Consider the following 25,287-nt stretch of genomic DNA (forward strand, 5'->3'; position numbering starts at 1 on the left):
ACATGACTGTGTCACAAAAAATCAGCTGATCTGCTATGTCCTCCTCTATTACAAAAAGAGATGTGCAACAGTCACACACACACACTCCTGTATACTTGAGGGCAACCCCCCTGAAATAGTAGTTCTTGTGAAATCCCTGCTCTTAACCAGCTTCTGCATGGTTTTGTTATTAAAATGATGATGTCTGATTGCATAATTCGATGTAAAAGCAGTGTCCCTGATAAAAAAATTGCTGAATATATGTATTGGGGTTCCAGTATCTGTTATTCTAGTGACTCTGCAGGATTTCAGCAACACAAAACAATTAGTTTCTCTTTTTTTCTTCTTTTGTTCCTAATTGCTTTACAGGGACGCCACGATAATGCTGCTGGTACCACACAGATAACATAAAAGCTCCTCTGGGGCAGCGCTGGCAGGCCCTTCCTCTGCACCCGGGTCAACAGAAAAACTATTTCACTTATCCAATGACCATTTAATATGCACCATTCATTGATTCCCATTAAGAAACATCTCCTCAACAGAGAGCCGGTAAATAATTTAGAGGATCTGCTGTCACTGAGGGTTCCGTTGCACTCGTGGGACCAAATTAAAATTGAAGATCTCGTGTACAGGAGAGAGTGAGGCCCGGCCCGGTAACGAAAGGCCCACGGGCCAATCAAAGCTCAGCAGGACAGAGCTGAGAAATACATCTGAAATTGTGTTTTCATATGGGTTCATGACATATCTAAGAAATGCAGGTGCCGGCACATTTTTCAGCACCATGACACTTCATATCAGACTTTATATTTATGAAGAAAAATTGTGTGACTGACCTGTAGTGTTTGCATATAATCAACAAATTATTAAGTACAGCGTAAAAAAGAAAGTTGGAGTTTTACCTGACAGGGTTACTGGTGAGAGACACTCTGAGGGACTCCAGGCAATTGAGCAGCTTTTCTTCTGTGATACCCGAACGCAGCTCGTGGACATATTCTTGCGATGAAAGTGTTGACTCATGCTTACTGTTCCTTAGTCCGCCCTGGAAATAGGAAAACAACAGGATAGAAGTTAGATAAATATCATCACTGTGCCGTCAACACCTGTGTTAATCTGAGGAAAGATGAATTCAATCAAATCCCTTCATCATATATTTTTTATTTATTTGGTGTATCCTCCTATCAAGCACCTTGTATTATTATTACTATTATTATGGTTTTGTGAACAATGATGAAACATTGATTTTCATTGATATGGCTCCAAGTACGCAACTTGTTCCACTGAAATGAGAAAACAAACATCCTGCTGCACAGAAAGAGGATTACGCATTGCTCGGTCACTATCTCTTTTCAGTAGAAACAGTTGTTTGATCAAAAACAAGCAGCATGTGTGTTTGGATCCACACGAAAGGTGCCAGTGATAAAGAGCCGGCCCAAACTTCTCTTTTTCTCAATCAGCCAAGACTGTAATGATGGACTACTCGCTGAAAACCCCCCAAACACTAAGCTCTTCATGGTGTCTACAGCAGATCCTGCTTGAGGTAAATTGATTCTTGTGTATAATCTCCACAGAGGGCGCTGGGGACATGTCGCTACACTGACATTTAAACAATGACACTATTCATTGGCAGCAGTAGCAGGGAAACACAATCACACACACTCACGTTCCAAGATCACATTGACTTCAACATTGTATATTACAGAGAGCTTGGGATAGTGTGGTGTGTCTTAGCTACAACCCTCAACATAAATACCAATGAAAGAGATTTTAATGTAACATGATGAACATTATATTTACTCCCACTTTACATGTGTAAAAAGATTTGAGTTATGTTGTTAAAATGAACTTAAATTCAGGTCCAAATAAGGAAACCGCCTGAACCAGAGATTTGGGCAGATTCCTCCTCCGTGTGTTCCTCCCTGGACGGCTGGATCCCCACAAAGTGAGCCGAGCTAATGGGCAGTTTGGGAAGTAATAAGCTAACTCATTTATCTGGTTAATAGAAGCCTGCTGCTCCCCTGCAATGCGTGCTCTTCTCTTTATGAGAGGAACAGTTTGGAAGCTACACCAAAAAATTGCAAACAGGGGTCCACTAATGTCCTTCCACAAGTTTTTTGTTTTGTTTTTCCCCGGAAAAGGGAAAACATAAAGGCACCATATGCTGTGTCATGTTTCGTCTGTATTCCACCAGCACGAGTGAAAAAAGAGTTTGAGTTTCATATAATTGTCTGTTTCCCAGTCTATGGATTGATTTAGTAGGAAATCCGTTTTCTGTGCTTATGTCTATTCTGTCTTTCTCTACGTGATCTATACAAACACTTCAGGCTATTCATCTTTTTTCTCAAGCAGCACTGGGTGAATGTGGGGGAGTGGCTGTCTTTACTTTTATCTTCCTGAACCTACTTATTAGACAAAAGGGAGAGGTGAGAAGCCTCATTATCATTGAAATGTTTCAACTAGTACCTGCCACAGAACTCTTTGTTGTACATTTCTGCAGTAATACATAATTCTGTGATATAGGCTATGAACGGCTAGACTCAAAAATAATGAATGATATTGGTAGAACCAGATATGTGGTATGAGACAGAGAATAAAAAAAGAAAGATCCCAGACCGGTAACAAAACCACAAGAAGGAATGTGGGGGCTGTGACTTCATAAAAGCTTTACTACAAGGTTAACCACAGACAGTGATGTCAAACTGGTATAAAAGTGACAATTACATTAAAAAATATATGTGCTTTTAATCCCTGGGGGGCCATGCATGCTGTTTTAAAATAGACTCTTGAAATCAGTTCTCATAGAAAAGTTGATGTCATTTTTGTTTGACTCCTTTAAAAAATACATGCCAATATCATTCAGCTTGAATATGAAAATGCAAGGCTGAAACAATCACTCTATTCTTACAAGCAGGAACAAATACAAAGATACTATGGTCAACAACTAAACAAGATTTATCCTATAAAACAAACAACAAAATGACATGTAGTAAACCGACCGTGACAAACTGCATCTAGAATACAAAGCTTTAGATCAGGATGGATAAATATTTACTACCAGGCTTCTGAACTACATGGAAATCAGTAGACAACATAATGCCTACTTAGCCATTTAATCTGAATATGTGAGGGTTTATCTTCCTCTGTAACAAGCTAAAAAAAAGAAAAATGTTTTGCTGTGATATCAATATAAAAACAGTGTGAGGTGCACTGCACAAGATGTTGCGAATCCCAAGTCTAGAATCTACCTGAGTATCTGGACTATTAGGCAGCTACACAGATGTCCTCCTCTGGCAAACTGCATTAAAGTGCTCATTAATTCATAACAATTTTAGTAGAATGGGCCAGAAGATCCTCCAGGGGGACCCTTCCCTGTTGAGAGGAAGGCAGAAACTACAGTTTTCATTATCCAATAGGGCTGCTACTCCCTGGACAGGGACCAACCGAAAGGCCTGGGACCAGAACCATTTAAACAGCTAATTGGAACAGTGCATCACACATGTCTGATCCAATCATGCCAGGAAATGCAGGAGGAACATTAAGTCCACGTCCGTGCTCCTCGTCCTCACAAAGGTGAGAGGAGAAAGATTAACAGCGAGTGGCATTTGTATTCTCAGGTCGTGCGTTGTTGTTAGGCAGCGGTGTAATCTACTGTCGGTCTGCTGAAAATATGTGTGGTTGTTCCACCATCCCAGCCGTCAAATCAACAACTCTTCAACAAAGTTTTCACTGAAGAGAAGGCGAGGGCTCTCAAAACACAATGCTGTCTGCTGATCTGTTCTGATGAAAAACAAAAGCTAGAGCAGGCACGTCGGGCCGACACCGAAGAGGCAATATGCCAGCAATCTGCTAAATAAAGCCTTTAGGATAACGGCAGGTGAAATGTAGAAAACCCACAAGGGGGGGGGGGGGTTCATGCAACTCTGAAGATCAATCACCTGGCTTTTGGCCGAGGCTTGAATTTTGGTTGAGTCAGGGCTTAATAAATAGACCTGGTTTGACAAGAACAGCTTTCCAGCATCAGTAAACACACCAGATCAAAATGTACTAAAGCTGATAAAACTTGAGCACTTGGCAGTAAAAAAATATATGCTGCATAATTAAGAAGTGAATGACTCAACTGTTGACCCAATCACTGCAAGAGAACCCTGCACAGTCTGAGAAAAGGCACTTTGGATATGGCTGATTAGGCAACTACGTTTTCAGAACATTAATTCCTCAGTAATACATCGGCCAGTGAAAGGAAAAACATCACCCACTTTTTATTTATCTCCCGGCCTCTCAGCGGTTCCCAGCAGGCGAACCACTATGTCCAGAAAAGCTGGAGCTCTGGTTTCACAGCGTGTACTGACCTCTGGAAACCAAAGACACTGACCATAAACTGCTTTTTCATGACCCCAGCCCGAATCAATGGAAATCCTTTGGGCTTAATATCAACATTACACCACCACACTGGCAGCGGAGAAACAATCTGGGGAGGGGGAGGGGGGGGGGGGGCATCACCTGCTGGCTACTAACCCATGCATGTCAATTGAGATTTCCTCACCAGACTGACAAAAACAGTCAACAGACGAAAGTGGTCAAAAAGAGACCCCAGAGGAAGGGAGCAGGGGAAGATAGAGGGACGGGGGAGAGATGGTGTGTGGGTCGTACGTGAGGAGGGAGCAACATATAAATTGAAAGGGGTGGAGGGAGTGGGAGGGATTTAAAAAAGTAAAGGGTAGATACAAAGAGAAAGAAAACGAGCAAGGGAGAAAAGGACAGGGGAGAGAGAGATGGAGCGTCATGTGAAACTGCAACCTCAACAGTAGAGGACGGGCCCAGCCTTCTGACCACAGCCCAGAGCCTCATCTCCTGCCGCTTATTGAATCCCCTATTTGTCGATAACAGTATTTCCTGCCAAAGAAAATAGTGCTGGGAGCAATTACTTCAGCAAGCCTGTCAATTTCATTTTGGGGGGTTAGGGTAGCGTTGAGGCTCATTCCCTTCTCCTCCATCACCTCTGCCTCCCTTTCTCTATCCCAGGGGGAGTGACAGAGTGGCGTGCCTTCTATGGAGGGCAGGGCAGATAGACAATGCCAAGGCGAATGCACTGCCACATGTCATCTTCACCTGTAATGAGCCCATAACAAGCTGGCAGCTTCCTCAGTGCCCAGTGCTCGGCACACTCACTGATGGATACATTATTCAGGTTCATTGTCAGCTTACTGGAAAAACCGCATGGCGACAGGGTGTCTGGCCTGGGAGCTATCTGGGAGAGGGCTGACTGCATTCAGCCTCGCTGCCTCCCTCTCTCAGAGACATCCACAAATATATACAACCCTCTAAATGTTTCCCTAACACGTATCCGTTGCAGTGCTGTGTGGCGACGGGTTGCCATTAGCAAGTGATGCAAGAACAGAGGAAGAAAAAGGTCTGTGCTCAAGTCTTTGTAATTCATCACAGCCTGCCTGCTACAATGATTTACTGAGATGGTGAGCATGAAAGTCAACCAAGGCTTTGTGTCTGACTGTGACACGACTCATCACAGCACTTCATGGTCTATTTAAATATGGGCACTGTTGACTCTTGAACCTAATTTATAGAAGAAGCAAGGAGGCAACAACCAAACGAGTCCTTGCTGATCCAGCTAACTGCCAAGGGCACTGATCCCGTTGATTTAGGAAGCGCACTTTAGAGTTTGTATGCCATTTGTACGACATGTTGTTTTTGCCTACATCTACCTTTACTTGACATTCATTGGTTTGTAGATAGGCAAGCGTCAGATGTTGGAATGTTGTCTATTCGGTGGACAGTCGTATTTCAGAGAAAGGCAGAGTAGGCGGGGGGGTCCATCAAAAAGCGCACCTCTAACGTTGTGCAGTACTAATGCAATTGGTGCACTGCCAGCCGCTACCAAATAAACTACAATTCATTAATAACACGATGAAGCTGTACGTTCACAGACGTGTTTTCTTGTTGAAATCGTGATCAATACTGTAAAACCATAGAGGAGAGGAGCTTCTCCAAGCTGAAGTTCATCAAGTTCTACCTTTACTTCAGCAGCTACAGCTCCATCCTGGGGGAAAACACTGATATTACTACCATCATCACCAACTTTAGGGGTAGAACTCAACAGTAGTAAAAAGTTCAAATTCGCTGAATGAACATTTCTCATCATTCAAACATTGTGTTTGAAAAGAAGCTCTCCTACAAGTTTAATTCTGTATTTTTGCTTCTCTTCCACTTGTTTTTCTTCTTTCATAGTTTGGTGTCAACATCCTGCAGTCTGTTGAACTTGCAAAAGAACCATGGTCCAGACTAAGAACACCTGTATTAGTCAGAAAAAATGTTGGTTTGTTGGTCCAGTCCATGGTCTGACACATCTTTCTCGCCTATTATTTTGATTTGGATTAAACTAAAAAGCAAAAAGGTATAGAGCAAGGACGGAAGGTGCTAAAGCCCCCTGAGTTGTCTGGCTACTTGGACAAAAGGTGATTAGGTCCAAAAACAACTTGTTTTCATCAACAGTTTCATTTTGAAGCCATTCAGGTGACAAACAATATCTTGGACTTTACAGCATCATCTTTCAAGCCGGACAAAAATATCTGTATGTGGGGGAGAGCGATAAGAGCACGTTTCCAACTCCTCATCGTGTCAATGTGTCGACAACACTGTTGTTGAGAGGTAATGAATGAAAACATGTTCTCACCTCAAACAACCACACATCCCGAAAAAAGTGATGGAGAAAAAGTTGTGGAATAATGAGAAATTTAATTAGGTCTTTGTGTGTAATTAATGAAAATTACTAGAGCACCCTGCTCGCTTGTAAAAAACATAATACAGATACAATCTAAGCAATTAGTGCATATCATGCTGCAAGATAGCCACATTATAACTTAATTTCCTGCTCATTAGGGGTTGGTAGATTAGTTGAGAGCAAAGATAGCACAAGAACGGGTAGAAGACATTCTGCAGACATGCACAGCCAATCACCACGTCTCGCTCTTTTTCTTACATCACAAATATGACCTGAAAAAACCACACTGTCAATGCGACTTCACAAGGAAACAAGGGTTGCTCACAAATAGAAAACCCACAAATATGAGAGATGTTACAGAAATGAACAATCTTTCCTTCACCACAATCTTAAGTTTGGCATGAATCTGTGGCAGCTGTGGTAAAGGTCAACTGCAACACGGATCAGTTGAGATGCTGGTTGGCTGGACAATGTGTTTTCCCTAGCCCTACTTAAAGGACAGAGTCCTGCTGCTGGCAGATAAGACATTTCATCTCGCCACCAGGGCACAGGGCTCCCAGCTCGGTGGGGGATTTCCCACAAGACCGTGTGGCCGAGCATTTCATCCCATTCTCTCCTCCATCTCAGATTCACTGACTTTACTTCCTCCTTTTTTTTCCCCATCCGCCTGTCTCTGTCTTTCACTCACTCCACACTGTTGAGGTGTTTTTGAACCCTGGTTGACAGCCACGAAGAAATATGTGAGCATGTCTGTATGCACCGGGGGACTTTTCTTCTACTTCTATTTATTCTCCTTCTCTATCTTCTGTGTCCATGGTCACGAACAATGGACCGACAGTTTTATCACATCTCAGCAACTATAACTCGCTGATAACACAGACACAATTAAGTCTTCTACGTTTAATTAGGTCTACATCATTCTCTCAATAATCAGTGCAGTGGCATTACATCTTGTGACCGGACAAGACAAGGTTGCCGCAACAGAGCAGATGACTGAGAACAAAAAGAAACAGTTGGGCATTAGGCTGGAAAAAGCTCAAAAATAGCACTGCAGGTTTCATTTTATAAGAAGCACTGGGCAATGGACAAAGCATCATTTTGTTTGTGTGTTTGTGAGTGTGTGTTGATCCCCAAGGTCTGGAGGAAGAGAGCCTTGTGACAACTGAAACTATAAGACCCAGATATTAAATAATTAGATTCCCCTTTTATTCCAACACAAAAAATGTCCACAATAGTTTGCAACAGTTATTGAATTACGAGCAGCGTTGTGCTGCTTCTGGATTTGTTTGTGGTGGGTGTGTGTGTGTGCATAAATGCAATGAAAGGTCAGTTATAAAGAAATATGGGGCAGCTCAGCCATGAGGATTGAATAGACATGGAATTTATTTATTCAGAACTAGGATTTATCTAGGAATATGTTTTTATTGAAAAAAGGCCATGTTCTCCTAAATGGATTTTAAACTTTCAAACTAAACAGAAAAAAAAAAAAACGAGCCCTGCGTTTTGTATAGAATTTTCTTGTCAAGCAGTTATAAATAAAGCATGCTTGGGGTGTTTGCAGAAAATCTCTTACACGACTTTAGAAATCAACACATTCAGTGGTAAACAAGATGCATTCAGCCACATTAGCAACAGACACATGTGGAAATATGATGTTTTATTTTTCTTAGAGGCTGCATCACAAATCAAAAGATTCAGTATGTCCTTAAGAATTGTATGTTATTTATAGTGTATGACAAAGATTTAAATTGTGATTATATTGTGTTGTATGGCAAATGCTCGGCAAGGTTTGATGTAACAATCCTGATGATACATCTTCATCCTGAAGCTGTTATCTGCTAGCTTTTGTCCCAAAGTCAAAGTAGAAGTCAGTTCGAGGTCAACCTGTTTGTGATGCTTCCTCCTTGACCTTTACCGGACCAACAACATGGATGATTGTGTTTACCTCACACCCTTTCCTTTCATTTTCACACATTTAACTTTAGCCCTGACCAATGCTTGATAGTTCAAGCTCCAGGAAAAAGAAACACCAAGCATGTCCGTCCTCCGGACTATGCCTCACATGTGGGCGAGGGGGCAGCAGACCAACAGGCAATGTCAGCAAACTCCCTTGGCTTGAATCCAACTGAATGATTGCCTGCAATATGGCATCATCAGTGTTTCAACGAGCAACTGAAAAATGTCCACAATGACACACAATTCAGTCAAGGAGATATGGATTCATTATCAGCAAGGTAAAGGAGACACCGTCAGTAAAGAAAGGTTGAATCAAAAACAAAGTGTATTTCCCGTTAAATAATAGTGAAACCACTCTACACAATGAACCTTTGCAAAACTTGTCAAATTCTAAAAAAAATGAAATGAAAGAAGAAAACCTAACCTGTTAACAAACAACTTCAGTAGTTTACTGATAATTCAATAATTCAAATAGAGACAAGGGAGAAAGAGATGGACAGTAACAAGCACATAAATTGAATATATGAATGAGATAATAATTAAAGATTTGTTTAGGGCATTTTGTCTTAAATGGCAGCTGCAGTGGAGATAGACAGGAACAGCTGGGAAGAGAGAGGGGCGAACATGCAGCAAAGGGTTCAAAGCCAGATTCAAACCTGAGCTGCTGCAGCAAGGACTCAGCCTTGATGTTTGGTATTCACCTAACTAGGTGAGCCCGGAGCCCCCCCCAAAACACAGAGCACTTATCTACAGATCTGAATAACACCTTCATGAACCAGTCGCTCCCATTTACTTTACTTGTTTATGTACAATAATACAAGAGGGTATATTTCCTAATTTAATTTATATTATGATGTTATAAGCTGTAATGTGGTCAAAAAGCTTGATGGATTATTAACATGATTTCAGATCATTTTACTTTGTATTGATTCATGAAATTGAGAATAAACACTATAACATATGTGCTACATTGTCAGCAGCTACGTTATAGTGATGCTAGTGGCAGCGTTGGCTCTTTCTCTGAACTACTGTGTGAAAAACCTAGGACAAACCTGCTGCTGGTTGCGAATGGGTGAGGTTTCAGAGCTCCACCATGATCCACTGTTTAAGAAGTAAGGATTTAGACCTTGGAAGTCTAATGTCTGCAGCCACAAGGGTAAGAACTTTAGCCTCGCCTTATCAATTCTCACGGAACCATTTCAACTTGAACAGAGCACGAAATATATTTTAACATCCAAACTGCCCACATGCACGGGCTGAAGCATGCACATGTGTGTGTGTATTCAAACACAGCCACAAGCACTGTGAGCGAAAAAATACACCTGAATCCTACTCAATTAACTTAATTAATCTTATTTTAAATACAGTGCTACATAATTGTGTGTATATCCTCAAAATTCCAGACAAGATTGTCGTTTAGGAGTGTGTATGTGCACATATATTGAATTGGTATATTTCTATGGGCATTCTCGCATGTCTATGTTCGAATGTGTACAATGTTGGGGTTGTGTTTGTGTGTGTGGTGCAGAATATTCTTCTAAGCAGCTCTCCCTGTGCTTCTCAGGACTCGTGCCTGCACTGAATTTCAATGACACCTCTATAAAGATAGGAGCAGATGTCAGCCCGCTTGCTGAAAGTCAGGTAGAAGAGAGTGAAAAAGGTAGAGTGAGTAAAATTGAGTGCACACTAGCTGCGGAGAGAAGTCTTAAGTTATGTGTCTTTCTGCAGCAGTGTAATACAAGGGACGAGAAGGATTTACTGTACAGATACAAAATGAAAGAAAATATGTCTTTTAACATGAAGAAACAAGCAAACTCTGCAGCAGATGGAAAAATGGCTGATGGACAAGTTTTTTTTCGACGATGAAATCATTTCAGAGACTTACGGGCTAACCTAAAAATAAGCCCTTGCACTGACTCACCCGTACTGCTTTCAAGATAATGCACTACACTCCAACCACTCACCAATCAATTCAAGGTCGAGGTGGCTCAATATTGTCCCAAATTGTTTGCCAAATGAACAAAGACATTCAGTATTTTATATGCAGATGAAGTGAGAAAGTGAAAGTGTACCAGTCAAATTTCCAGTTTCTGAAAGTGAGGAACGGAGGAAAACGTGAAAAGCTTGTCGAGCCAGGTTGCCCCTTAGTTCCCCCCTCAGGTACTCCCACCGTCCTGGTGGAGGGGGTTAAACAAGTGAGCTGTTATGCAGGTTGAGTCACAAAGGATCTAATTTAGGTTTTCACTGTGGTCTCTGCTGCATTGATTGCAACGTGAAGGCCTAATAAACTCTGGTCTCAGTGCTCTTGTTTCCTGCTCTGGGATCTTGGGTATGAAACCAGGAGCTGCAGTTACTGACTCAAAGTAAGGAGGAGGTCTACAAAAAAGGGTTGAAGATGGGAGAACAACAAGGAAACTATGAATAAATGAGAGAGTACCAATTCTGATTTCTAGTGGGTGTCCTCTTACATGCTCCTTTGTCCTTCTTTACCAACCGTCTTCACAAGGTGGTAACCTTGATAAATCATTCATACAGACAACACACTACAGGGGCAAGAGGTTCAGGTTAGTCTGATTTTCTTCTTTTCTGATTTTCTCTCCACAAGGGTTCAGATGAATAACAATGCTACAACAAACAACCTATCAATTACTCTTTGTTGACAAAAAAAAGGGAGTTTCTATAAAAGATGTGTTGCAACAGAGTCTGAGCAAGAAATCACAAATAGTGAGAGAAGTGCTTTGAGTTGGTTCAGTCATGTTGAGTATGCACGACAAATTCTGGCAGCTAATCGGGTGCTATAAAGGGATTAAGAGTGATACAAAAATGTAATATTAGATTGAGGTTTCTTAACCTAACATCATTTTGTTTTCTGAATAATTTATACACCTACAGCCAAAAAATAAAGACACTCAGTGCATACTCTCGGGTTTACATAGGGTCTGTCTATGGTCTAGCTGACGGTTCTCTTACAGACCTTGGGTAGTTCTTAAGGCATGTGTTCTAATCTCTGTGGAAAGGAAACCTAAAATGCCCATGTAGTTGTTTGGCAAATGAAAACAGACTCAGCAACCCTTGTAAACAGCTGCATTTAGCCATCAACTGAAAAAGCACCATTTCTTGGGGTTTGATAGATTGAATTTATTTCCCCTTCTTTTTTTGCCATGCTGCCCCTGCTGCACCCATGTCACCAAGGTGGCACTGGCAGGTCACTCTGCATCTTCAGCAGTGAGCCAACTCCTGCTGCCACCATTTTGGACAAATAAGGCAAACTTCTGCTTGTGCCTCTGCCAATCTTACCAAAGTTTGAAGCTCTCTCTGGCCGGCTTCTCACAATGGGATCTTAGACGAGTCGACTGCCGTGGTAAAACAGCTCATTTTCAGCACTCAGTGTGAAGGCACTCAACAAGAGCTGTCCCTTATATAAAACATGCATGGTCACATGTGTGTATTCTTTGATAGGTGACCTATTTAAACACATTTTTTGATTCAATCTTTGTTTTCCTATGCTACTACAACTGAAGGGTTTTTAAGCGCTGTCCCAAAACCTTGGATGAGCAATGGTCACATTGTTGTGCATGATATTGGCATAAGAAAAAATATGTAGTCTCACTTTTCAAATCTGTGAAATGTAAATGTAGGTTAAGTTTGACTTAAAATGTAAGGACGTATTAAGCTTGTAACAAGAAACGGTTGTTAGTTCCATTTCTATCCACTTAACACATGCATGCAAATTTCTACACATTGCGTGACAGCTTAGGTAGACGAGCCAGTATAGCCAGATTGAGTGTTGAGTGCCTGTGCTCAAAGAACAAATGGGACAATATGTAACTGTCCTAACTAAACCTCTGTTCCTGAAATAGTCTGCACTCTTATCAGTACAACACACAAAACCCACAACCCATCATTCCCTAGTCATCGTCTCTAACTGAGGAACAAACTGCCAAGAATGTGCAATAAATTACACAAAAAGAGAAAAATTTAGGGCCGAGGACAAAAACTGGGCTCAGGTAAACATGAGTTGGCAGTGACATTAATGATCTCCAATCCCTATACAGGTTCTGTGGGCAGATTCTGATGGAGGGGACAAGCATGATTTACGACAATGGTAGTCCTGGGAGAATGTTGAAGGGCCTTGCCAGAAGCAGAATGGCTGATATGCGAGTGGGTTTGTGTTCCCTGTTCATGTGTCTGCAGCACTGGCCTCAACTTTGACAGGATTGTAAATGGGAGTAGACTGAGCTCTCTGACCAGGTAAACACAATACAGAACACACACACACACACGCACAAATCCCCTTCCCCATTTTGAATTCGGGACAGTCCAACCTGCCCCTAACCTTAACCAGAGCCTCAAAAATGATTGTTTGCCTCATTAGTTCCAGCCTCAAGGATCCAATGAGGACTGGTCCCTTCAAAGGTGTGAATAAATGTCTCAAAGAGGTAACAAAATCTCACTCACAAATACACACACATACGGAAACTCAAAAAGCAAGAAACAGCTCTACATTTCCTAAACCTCAAAGCTGTGGGTTGGATACATTGGATTCAGTTATTATCTCCAGGGTGGTCAGCTTTGATCTCTTCCTCATGTCTGTATTGGGGTCGTCTCATCTCTAATAACCACAGGTACATTTCCTCTCCTCTTCCCTGTTAGCTAGATGAATACGATTTCAAATTGTCTGGTACTACCCCATCAGTGGAATAACATGATCTATGAAATATCTTCCCATGAAAAAACCCATACTGGGAGATTATCTTCTCATCACACAGACAGCACAGCAAACAGATAAGGGTGAGAGAGGTGATCTGTGCCGAAAGAGAAACACAATGTGTATGTGTGGTCGAGCTGGGGTGTGCACAGTAATGTATTACGAGTGTGCAAACATGTAAATAGAAATAAAGAGAAGATTCAGAGAAAAGAGAGAGTGAAGCAGAACCAATGCGAGTTTAGTCATGTATCGGTTTGTCTCAACCCTAAAAGGGGTCCCCCCCCTCTCTAATCAAGCTTTATTGGATGTAGAGACATTGAGGTCTCGGGAAATATAAACCATTTCTTTGAGCATTCACACTATCACTTCATGTCCGCTGAGTGGCTGCAGCCCACTCAATCCAGCAGAAATACCTATTCATCAAGATGTCTATGTGCAGGCCATGCCTAATAGCAGATGAAGAGATCCTTAACTGCCCATAAATGGCTCCAAACTTGAGAGAAAGCACTTACATCAGCAGAGCAACATCAAAAAAACAAACTCTCTCCCAGGTTGGGCTTGACTACCTCAACAAAGGAAGATTAATTTGCCTGTTGAATTGAGGCTGATGCCCCGGCCTTGGCACTCTGCCCAGCTGATGTTGAGGTGCAGTGGTGCCTCCCGTGCACCAGGACCATCGGTATAATGTCAACAGTGCAGCATTACAGGGAAAAGCAGAAAATGGACTACCTGGCTTGAATGAGAAGAGCATATATTGCTATATCCGGCTATGAAAGTTTAAAATCACCACTTTAGACCATATATTTGTAGGGGTGTTTGTAAGTAATTGCTAAAGCCTATGTTTATATTAACAGCCATTGATTTATTCATAAAAAGATGTCTGAAGCAGTGGATACTTACACCAATGCTGCCTCCGGACTCCTGATTGGTTCCATCTCCAAGACCTTCTTGATTTTATAGAAGTTAGCATACTAACCAACTAGCCTCTGTCAACCCATTCTCATCACCATGAGTGAGTCACTGAATAGTAGTGTTGTGCACTATGACCTTGGTAACTGAAGCTCTTTGTGTGACCATGACCCCTGCGTCTTTGACTACCAAATAAATTACTATCTGGAGCCGAGAAAATAAGGTGCGAAATTACATATAGCACCTTTAACTTAAAGATGAATAGATCATTAAGGAGAAGGGTGGCCAAAAAGATATGAACACATCGGTGGAATGGTAAACGGTACGCAAATGGAGCCACACCAATAAAACTACTGAGACCAATAAGAATCAGAACAGCTGCTCTGTTCAGTTGCCATGGAACTGTGGAGTTTTTTTTTTCCCATTGAATTATAGTGAGGTCCATTAGCAAAAGACCAATTAAACTGATATTGCAAATAAAATATCCCTGAACTATATCAATATTTTCATTCAAAATAAAACTGTAGTGGCATTTAACAAAATAAAAAAAAGCTGGCATTCAGGAACAATACGTGACGCTGAATTAATGGAATACCTCAACCTTCACAAAATGTGAGAGGAAGAACAGGGACACTGCGGTGAGTGGGAAAATGGGTCAGCAAGGAGGAAATAAGAAGAGTAGAAATTAAATTATTTATCTTTTTAAACGCAACTGTCTCCTCAGAGACACATATCCTTTTGTGTCAATGCATTTGAAATAGTTCAGACACTATGAAACTCTGCCTTTTTAAGAAGAGGCCACTACAGGTCTGACTTCCTCTTCTGGCTTCTTTTTCCCCCACCTCTGACAGGTGTGACCTTTTGGCTGTGCTCGTAGCGGCCACCCTTAGCCCCAGACAGTAGGCCTGGATTAGTCACCATCTCTGAGGATTGTGGCGCCTTGCACGAACGCACATGTGAGGCCCAAGCTCTCTCCAGCATGGCCGTAGGGCCTGCTATGAAAAATAGAACACCTAATGCTGGGAGATAGAGACATTCATCAAAGACCAGGGCCCCTGCCTGCCTTCCTGCTTTGTGTGCTGCCTTCCCTCTCAATTCGGCATCAGTATTGAGATGCAGAAACAACTCACTTATTGTAGAGTACGTACGAGAGATGGGGAATGTTATCCTTATTGTTTGAAAAATGTAATATTAAGAGTCCCTTGCTTTATTTATACAATCCTTATGTTTCCAGTGATCTTTCATATTTAGAGGGGAATTAGGATATCATAGTCTCGTGAGAGATTAGTCATCAACAGATGGATATGTATGGAGCTGCTTTGCCACTTGACTCAGCCCAGCAGGGTGCCTCTATGAGCCATCTTTCGTATGACAATCAAAGAGAGACCCATGAGAATAGCAGGAGGGGGCCAAAAAATTACCCAGGGAAATGGTAGCCATGCCAACTAACGCCGTGCTGCCCGACCAGTTAACCTCTGCAGTGAACTGCTAAACCCTGGGGTAGGGCTTGGTAATGGCATCTCCCCCTTTACATCTTCGCTCCATCTCTCTTCATTCCTCGCTGTTGATCCTGGCAGGTCACAGAGGAATAGGGGAGTGGTCATGCCAAAATTCCAACAAGGACATGAGGAAAGACTGCGTTCTCTTACTATATTGAAATTCCACTGTACCAACAAGGGGTTAGCACACTACTGGGAGGAGGTGGCTCTGGAAAATATCAAAGCCTAAAGGTTCTGTGCCCTGGGATTTCAGCACTGCCTTGAAGACATGGCTATGACACTCCAGCTATGAAGCAAGAAATGTAGACAGCTCAGAAATCAGAAAATTCACACAAGGAGATAAGAAGAAATATTATGAAACCGAAACTCTACGTGGCATGTTTGTTGTCTAAAAGCAAAACTTCAATTAACACTCTGCCTAAAGAATAAAAGAAATGTGGTTAAAATGTTATGTTTGCAAGCAGTGGTATTGTTCTTCTTTCCGTGAATGAAGGTGATTTTTCAAACAGGGCTTTTACGTTACAAGCGAGGACTAGCCGGTTGGATTCAGGATGCAAATGCACCATATTTCTCAGTAAGACCACACCACCAGGTGCACAGTGGGGTCAATCCCTTCCTTCAGCCCTCCATTTACATTTGGATCAGCAGTTGTTGTGTGAGCTCCAGCTGTCATACAAAAGTTGTTTTTAAAATAGCAACAGGACAAGGAGAATAACAACAATACTCACAAAATATCTAAGCATTGCACAATATAAGATTAAAAACCGTCTCTTCCAGTTTTGTGTATCATTACCATCAAATGAAGAGGAGCTGTGTAAGCATAAAAGTACTTTCACTAATAAGAGCAGTGTTGCTGCTTCATGTACCCAAATGGTTCTGTTTGCAGGAGTGACTGAACATTGCATCAGGCATGTAGATTGTGTTCGTGTGTGTGCTTTTGTGTGCGCCTATGTGTGCATTTTCTGCCAATGCCAAGGGCCTCTCAGACGTGGGGTGTATTTGGGAATGGGATTTAGTAACACACAAGCAGCTCTGGCATGGCTGCTTCAAAGTGGAGGCAGGCGGATATTCCTTCTCTACATGTGTGCGTTCCCGTGATTGTGTGCACATTATCGTGTGATGTGCGTTTTCTCATGGATAAACCCACTGCTGCTCCAGAGGAAGTTAATTTGAAAAGCTTCCCAGGGTAGTACCACCGCACAGCCTTGTGGAAGGAAAAAAGTGTGTTTGGATGATTTCTAATATTAAACACAGGACATGAGGGTAAGGTCGGGTGGATGACGATATGAGCTGCCTTTCAGTGAAGATAATAAGGTAACATCTTCAGTTTAAGTGAGCTTGCCAATTCTACAACACAGATCGGGTCTCCAGACAACAGCGTCAGGGAGTGCTCCATCAGAATGCACGACACCTTCTCTCTAATGTAATAAGTACACAACAGAAGCAGAGGGATTTCACCAGGTGAGTGCTTTTCAGTGTCGAACAGGTTCCCCGACACAGAAACACATATGCATGAGATCACACACATGGCTGTCCACATATATATGTATGTATAGATCCGTATCTAACCACACACAATTATGATGAGCTGAGATACTTGCACCTCCTTTTTTTTTTTATCTTGTTTGCCAGTGAGGACACAGAGGTAGAAGTGTATTTCTCCTCCACTACAATCCCTTGCGAAACCCATATTGCATCACTTTGACAAAATATTCCAGACGAGCAGCACAAGCCACCGGGTTCTGACTTTAAATGATTCCAGTATATAACAAAATATGAACATTTGACTTGCCCCAGAATCATTCAGCATGTCATCTCATTCCATTTGGTCGAGCTGACCGTCTGGTTCCAGCCACCACAGAATGATTTGCCTCTTCTCAGAGACTGTTGAGGGGGCAAAGATCACTCTAACTTCTGCTCAGTAGGCTCCTCTCTGCCAGCCAGCCAAGTTACAAGATTTATAATTTGATCTGAAAATTCGTTATCTAAATTTGCCTGGTGACAGGGACAGGATTTTATGATTCTTTTTTCCCCCCCTCCATACAGACAGTATTCTGGGCTGCCTAAAGACTGACAAGGATAAAGTTAAATGAAGGAGTCTGCCAAGATGGCAACCATAAAATTCCATCAGCTAGAGGACTTTACTGCTGCGGGCCCTTGCCCAATGGGCAAAAGGACACAGACAGATAGAGAGATACAGGGAGAGAGAGCGCTCAGAAGAGGAAACAGATGGGAAAAGGAAGTGGATTTATAATGGGTGACGGTCTCCTTTTAACCCCAATATTTGCTAAGAGGAAAAAGGATGGTGAAATTACATTACGAGGGCCGCGATCAATAACCACAAACATTAAATATTCCGTGAGACATTCTGCCTATACACACAGCTGCATGTGGAGCAACACCACTCAGAGCCAGCATCACCAAGTGTAGTGATGACAGACGTGTTCCTGATGTAATCAACGGCTACTGAGCATCATGGCCCTAGCCTTAACTTCATCTCTCACAGGTCAGTAGCTAGATACCACGAAACCGAAGCACAGAGTCAATACTAATGAGAGGAGACGTATTCCAAGTGGAACTGGTGACAGAGGGTATCAGCAGCCTTTCGCCACCACTATCTGCCTATCAGTGGGTGAGCAAGGCCAGCGTGGAGATTAGGTTTCAAGAGAAATGCGGTGAGTAAGTATGACTTGGCTGTCACTGCATCTACAAACACCTCAGAGAGTTGTCACAATAATGGAATTTTTGTTTGGAGAGCAGGTGGTAGTAGTGGGAGCAGCACACAGATAAACAGGAATGTAGGCTCAGCTGTCAGTGCAGATGTGAAGCAGGATACTAGAATCAAATCTAATTCTACATCAGTGAGAAAACATCAGTTCCACGATTTGTGCTGGAAATCAGGACCGAAAGGTGATTATAGAGCCTTCATTTTACAGGTTTTTGTTTCAGCTAAACCTCACACATCACATTTCTATTTGACCCTGCTCTAAATGTGCCTGCCATTAAACCAATAGCAGAATCAATGTGTCACAACTCATGGATGCACAGCATGCACATGCAGAGACAATGGCTCAAAGCAGCTGTTCTAACCTCTGAGCTCTGTCTATTTTCACTTCCTCCACGATATTTAATTTTAACTTATGCAACACATCGTATTGATTGTGTTTAATCGCGTCTCAACACAATCCACAAAAATATAGATTAGTTCATGTTTTAATAATCTGCCTCTAAAAAAGGAAGTTTCTCACTGAAATATTTCCTCCTTGCAACACGAGTGCAAGACTTGGAAGATTAACATGCAAAGAGGTGCGTTCAACTTGCTATGCACCAGTGACGGCAATAATGTCCCACTGTGGACGCAAATTCCCTGGGGTTTAATCACCTCAAAATAAAGAGTCGAAAGGAAGACTGCATCCTGATTCTGAGCAGGAGTAACATTAGCTCAGTCAGGCTAAGACAAGCATCACATTCATGGACCAACAATGGAACCAAGTGCTGTGGTAAATTGGCCTGTATAAGCTCCATAAACCAGTTCAGATAATGCACAACTGGTTAGTGGGCAGACATAATGGGGTTTATCGCATTGTAAATGCACACAATTGGCCCTGTTTGGTAAAGTACGATGAATGCACATGGTCACTGGGGTGTGAATCTCTTTAAGCGTCTCAGAGAATTATGGGAGCGGCGATGTCGATTGTGCGCTTCGGCTAAAAACGTATCATTATCCACCGTGCACGGGGATTTAAAAAGCCAAAGTAATTCATCACCAAGTGCATTCCTCAATCAAAAGTCAAGGACTCTGTCATCCTCTCTCTGCTCTTTGTGCTTCGTATCGACAACATTTGGCATTTTTATGAAGTATTTCTTGAGTCCCCAGGATCTGAGGCAGCTTTACTCTATTTCCCTCGGTGAGGGCTCGGCGCCAGCTTGAGTGGAGTGAATGCTGTTTCCCAAGTGGCACCCTGAGAATGCACCTGGACTCTTTAATGGAGACAACGGCACTGGAACAATGAAATAATTGACAACCATCCTGTGGAGCTTTTCAGGCTTGGGCTCCATTTGAATGTGATGACAATAACAACCAGAGGAAGAAAACAACACAATGGCAGATAAACAAGTGAGTGTGAATATTAATGTCAGGCTTAGCAAGATCTCCCTGCCCTGGCAACACTATCAGAAACATCCAGGGCAATTAATTAGAGAAGGGGACTTGACCTTCAAGGTGCATCCACTGCAGTTGTTTGTTGACAGGAAACAAGGACAGATTTGCTCATTTGAGATTAGAGGGGTGGGGGATAGAATTAATAGCTGTTTAATATTGGATGGCATTAGGCTGCTGGGCAAAAACAGCGCAGAATAAGCCAGATGACTGACACTGGGAGATCAGACTGAAATTTGTCAAAACAGAAAAGCCACTCAAGCTGCGGTTTGGACGCACATGTGAGGCTCAAGTGGAATATTGTTCGAGCTGTTTTGTTTAGAAAACATCCCAAAATAATACACAAACACACCAGATAATGCCTGATGCAGTAATGTTAACCCATTACCACTCTGAGTATCCAATATACAGTATGACAAATACTTACACTGACCTTCTGGTACGATATCCAATAAAGCTCCAATTAAATAGTAATTATCTAATTCAAATCAACCAATTCATTAATTGTCGTATAATCCGATGATCAAGAAACAAAATATGAGAGAAAATAAACAAAATGGATCCGATTTGAAAAGTCCAACAAAATACAAATCAGCAGCATGGGAAACCAGCTTACATTGCATTACATCAGTCCTGAAAATACCTGTTGACTGTACTGAGCAGCATCTCTGAGCTCTCAGCCGTCACTGCTAAATCAAACATTACCTTACTATAACAGGGAGAATTATTTCTATCAACCTGACAATTGGAAGATACTTTAGTCATCAACTCTTACTTAGCTTCAGTTGATGCCTCAGAAAATGACTTTTACACAAAAGATGTCACCAAAACAAACGTTACCATACAGCACAGGATTAGAAGAAGAAACTGTCTCTCTAGTGTCTTCCATTTAAATCTAACAGGTAATGAATCCATTACGTCAGTGCTGCTGCGCCGAGAATCTCATTGATCGAAGATTGGAATTATCTCTGATTCATCGATGAATTTCGACATTAGAGTGAAACAGTGTAAAATTAATGTTTTCATGTATTTCGATTAACCTTGACAGAACTTGAAAACTCATTTTTGAGCCATTGATTTTTTTATCCAGGTGTAGAGTTAAAGTGAAACCTTCAAATGCCTGCACATTATTGAGGGTATCATCCGTTGCATCACCTGAGCTCAGCTGTTTGAACAAATGCATGGAGACCAGAGTGAATCAATACTTTTTGACATGTGAAAAGGATGTAGTAGATTCCAGCTTTTACTCACCCCCATTTACTATGTAGGTGCACAATACTGTTCTCCCACTCAATGCCATGAAGGGAAAACAGTTCTGTCACAATACGACAGCCGGTGTGGTTGCTTAATTATTTTCCTACACTTCCTTCTTGTTTTCATATGTCAACTATGCAAATGTATGAATATATTTGTATGTTTGTACCTCAAACATTTAGATATTTGTTCACAGGTGCATAGTGTGCATGTGAGAATGATGCAAGGTGGCGGGAGGGTAGTAGATCTTTTGAGACTGGCCACAGTGTTCCGGTTTATGAGCCAATGACAGGAGACACACACCCGTCCACATCAAAGTTTATTACAGTTCATCACCTCCCCACCTGCAGTGTAATGACATTTAGCCAATCCTATAAAAATCCCAGGAAACCTGTGGGTGTAAATCAATGCCTTTCCACCTTTCCAGCTGCTGCTCACATCCATTATTAAAGCGTCCACATCATATTAGATAGTGCATGAGAGCGCTGCTATGACAAGCATGTGTACAGGTATGTATATATACTCGGTTCCCCCGCGTTTCTGGCTTGAAAGAACACCCCCCCCCCCCCCAAAAAAAAATTGGCATTAATACACAGCCATATCGCACACACACACACAAACACACACAACCAACACAGCATACTGAAGCAACTCCCAGAACCCCCATCCCCGTGGAAAAAAGGATCAGTGTGTATCTCCGCTGACAAGCAGTTTACATAAAATCCCATTCGTTTCATCTTGGCAACCTTGGTGAGTGTATGGTTTTGTGCTGCACCAGCTCCACCTGTCTGGCACTGGGGTTTATCTTGTTCCAAAAAATGAGTTGTCCACATCTGGCAATCACAGGTTCCCATTCCTCTCACACTTATTTAAACCCCTAATCAGATACACATGTAGTGTTAGATAGAGTGCAATATACGGTATAATGAGGTTTGATTCTGTGGTGAAATGTGTGTGTTTGTGTGCAAACCCCGGCCTGTACACCTGCATACATGCATGTTAGAATATGTATGGTTGTTGGTGTCTATTATACCAGGTGAAGGTTTTGTTGTGTGCCTCTTATTGCAGTCAATGACTACCCTCTGCAGGCAGGCTGAGTGAACAGTCCCAGAGGCTGGGAGAAGGGGGGACAGATAAGAAGAAACCAGGAGAGTTGGGTATGGATTTAAATGTTGATTTAAGATACCTATACGATTAAAAAAAATGTGTAGGATTGTTTTCAGCTAATTTTTGATTATTAACATCCATTTATCAACAGCATTTAGTGTGACGCAGGAAGGCTGTTTGAATTATTTTCCAAAGGACACATTTTTAGAGCCATTTACCAAATTGATGATCTCCATGCTGGTTTTTGAGTCCTTACTGTGAACCATTACATATAATTAACCATCGTGGAAGACAAGTACATTATCAAGGGGGGGGAATATGTTTTCATTGTCACTGTGCTGTACACATTTATGTATTTTTCCTCTGGCAATCTGAGCAAGGCTCAAGTGCATTAAATCAACACATTTGTAACATTCAGTACATTCTGATGCAAATGTTAGCACCTTGCAAACATAACATCCATTTATGAAAACATCCCTATAATAAATTCTGAGCTACTGAATGGAAATTGACATAGGTTCAATGTTGGTTATGAAACACCGAATCAACACATTTCAATTCCATTCATTTGGCTCAGGGCCATCTCGATAACCAATTGTTCAATATGACGATTTATATCTACTGTAGTTTGCAGCACATTCTACGCCTTCCAGCTGCCACTATTAAAGGGAATAGCTCCATTTCCCCTCAGAACTACATGAAAAGCATGAGGTGCACTGGAAACTATGAACAAACAAGAAAGCTAAACTATCAATACCATTGAAAGGTACGTGCAATTTCAAACAGTTATCATTTCCATCTCTGTGAAGATGGGAGGGACATCAAGCTCTATTCCCCATAGGTTAAACAACAGCAGCTGAAGTGCCTCATTCCTGCACATTAAAAAAACAATGCACCACATGAGTCTTTGAATGGGACGTTGAAAGAAAACAGCCAGTTTCCTGTCAAGGTGAGCATCCTGAAATTATTAACATTATTTACAGCATTGACATGCCACGGAGAAGAGTGAGGCGAGAAGTAATGAGCGATTGTAGATTGGATTTTAAAAAGGTGAAATATATTGCCTGGCGTGATGTGGAGCGGAATCTTAATTTTCTCAGCTGGAGCAAATTGTACAATACAAATTGTTTCTGAGGAGGGTGGGGTGCCAAACAACATCATCAAGGGGCCGTGGTATATCCTATGAGTATGTCTTTAATTTCTTCTCTCCCCCCCCCCCCCCCCCCTTTCCTCACAACCCGACTGCCTAGTCCACAGCCCTGGCTCTTAACACATGTTAACTACGGAGGTCAGCTGGATGTTAAGGGTCTCTTGGTTCTGCAAGAACCTGCTTATTAAAAAAGTGAGCTCAAGAGGAAGCATCCATGCTCCACCTCCCCCTGCACACAACTACTTTACTGAGCTAATTAGCTACTTGGGCCAGTAGCTGCTGTCAGTGGGGAAAACAACATATTTTACCCTGTCAGCTTCTACTGGCGACCTCGGGTGAACTTTTGATTGTAGATGCCCGGAGTTCTCAATGTTACACAATAAAAAAGAAGCTCATCTTCATAAATAACTACAAGCTTGTGTCATCAACGAGCTGTTAGGTCTCCAAGTATACGATGAAGTGATTTTCTAGTGGATGTGACGGAGCACAAAGAGTCGTGTTTTTTCATGTGCTTTGATAAAAGTCCACCACCACTTCCTCTCAGTGTTGAAGTGGCCTTCATGTGACTGCCTTGATCCAGCATGCAGGATCCAAACACTGAGAAGACAATAACTTTATATGAAAATAGCAATTACCTCAGACTCAGTTCAAATGACTCTGGATTTTCATTCACCTAGTTTGCTGTGATCACTTATGGGGATCATACTTTTGCATGAGGAGAGAAAAAGAAAGACTATAAGGTATATTTTTAGTGCATCTCCTTTAAAGGATTGCTTACTGGTTGCTTTCCCGTGTGGGGTTCTGGCAGTCCAACCTGGATCTTTGATTAGAAGAGATTCCCCCATAATCACAAGTGTATGATTATGGCATTAGGCCGGATTCTTCACATCAGATTTTGCAATCAAGAAATTGGCGTCAGGGATCGATACAGTGCAGCACCTCATCCGACGACAGCGAGGGGAGAGGAGATTGTGTGTGTGGGGGGGAGGATGCTCAGGATCAATTAGGAAGTGGCTGCCACATCCAGACATTACTTTTAATCTTCTAATGCATCGGTGCAAAGGCATGGGGGCCCAGCGTTTGTCGGCTTCTAAGGAGGAGGAATCGATCCTTTCCACACATCTTGACGCCAGCTCGTCCCGGGCCATTTCAATAGAATTCGAGACCTAATGAAAGGAGAGAACCTAAATCCGCTTACCCTCCCTAAGTGAAGAACTGTATTTGATGTCACACTTTGGGGGAGCCTGAAACATTTTAATCCTTTGAAATAGTTTCTAATACATCTGAATACCTGGTTAATCTCTCTGATGTACTGTAGTCTGCTGCAGAGCTATAGGCTGGCCTACTGTGTTGACATCCTATTTCATCACCCTGATACGTCAAGCACATGGAGCGAATTAAAAGGTTCTGAGTGACCTGCAGAGTAACACAATCAACTGAAATACCAGATGTTGAAGTGTTTCTGTTTTTTCCTTTGCAACGAAAACGGATTCCTGATCTCACAATTGCAGCACTGTGTGTAATGCATTGTTCTGTGGGATAATCTAAACTGTCTTAAACAGATCCATGCTACAGTTGTGGTGAAAATAATACCGGGGCCTTGGTGTATTGCATGGAGTCCTTATCAGTGCTGTCCATGCGGAGTGTGTGGCTCATTCAATTAATCAAGCATCATTTAAACCACCAGGCTTGGTGACAGGGGATCCAATCACTGGTGAAAAAAGCCATTCCCCGACATTCCCACTCCATGTCTCCTGCACTAATGCACTGTGGCAACCCTCTAACTATCCAATTCCAGACCCAGACCCCCGCGGTTTACACAGTCCCTTAGCT

General features: G+C 42.1%; 1 protein-coding gene across 6 annotated transcripts in view; it reads right to left on the reverse strand.

Annotated features, from left to right (window-relative positions):
- diaph2 (diaphanous-related formin 2) overlaps window positions 1–25,287 on the reverse strand; it is a 341,319-nt gene that overhangs the window by 248,452 nt on the left and 67,580 nt on the right. For all 6 annotated transcript variants that reach the window (XM_053428116.1, XM_053428115.1, XM_053428117.1 and 3 more), the window contains one exon: window positions 879–1,018. In XM_053428116.1, the coding sequence (XP_053284091.1) occupies window positions 879–1,018 (140 nt within the window). The remainder of the gene's footprint in view (window positions 1–878; window positions 1,019–25,287) is intronic.

The sequence above is a fragment of the Pleuronectes platessa genome, chromosome 8, assembly GCF_947347685.1.
Source record: "Pleuronectes platessa chromosome 8, fPlePla1.1, whole genome shotgun sequence".
Classification (NCBI taxonomy): Eukaryota; Metazoa; Chordata; class Actinopteri; order Pleuronectiformes; family Pleuronectidae; genus Pleuronectes; species Pleuronectes platessa.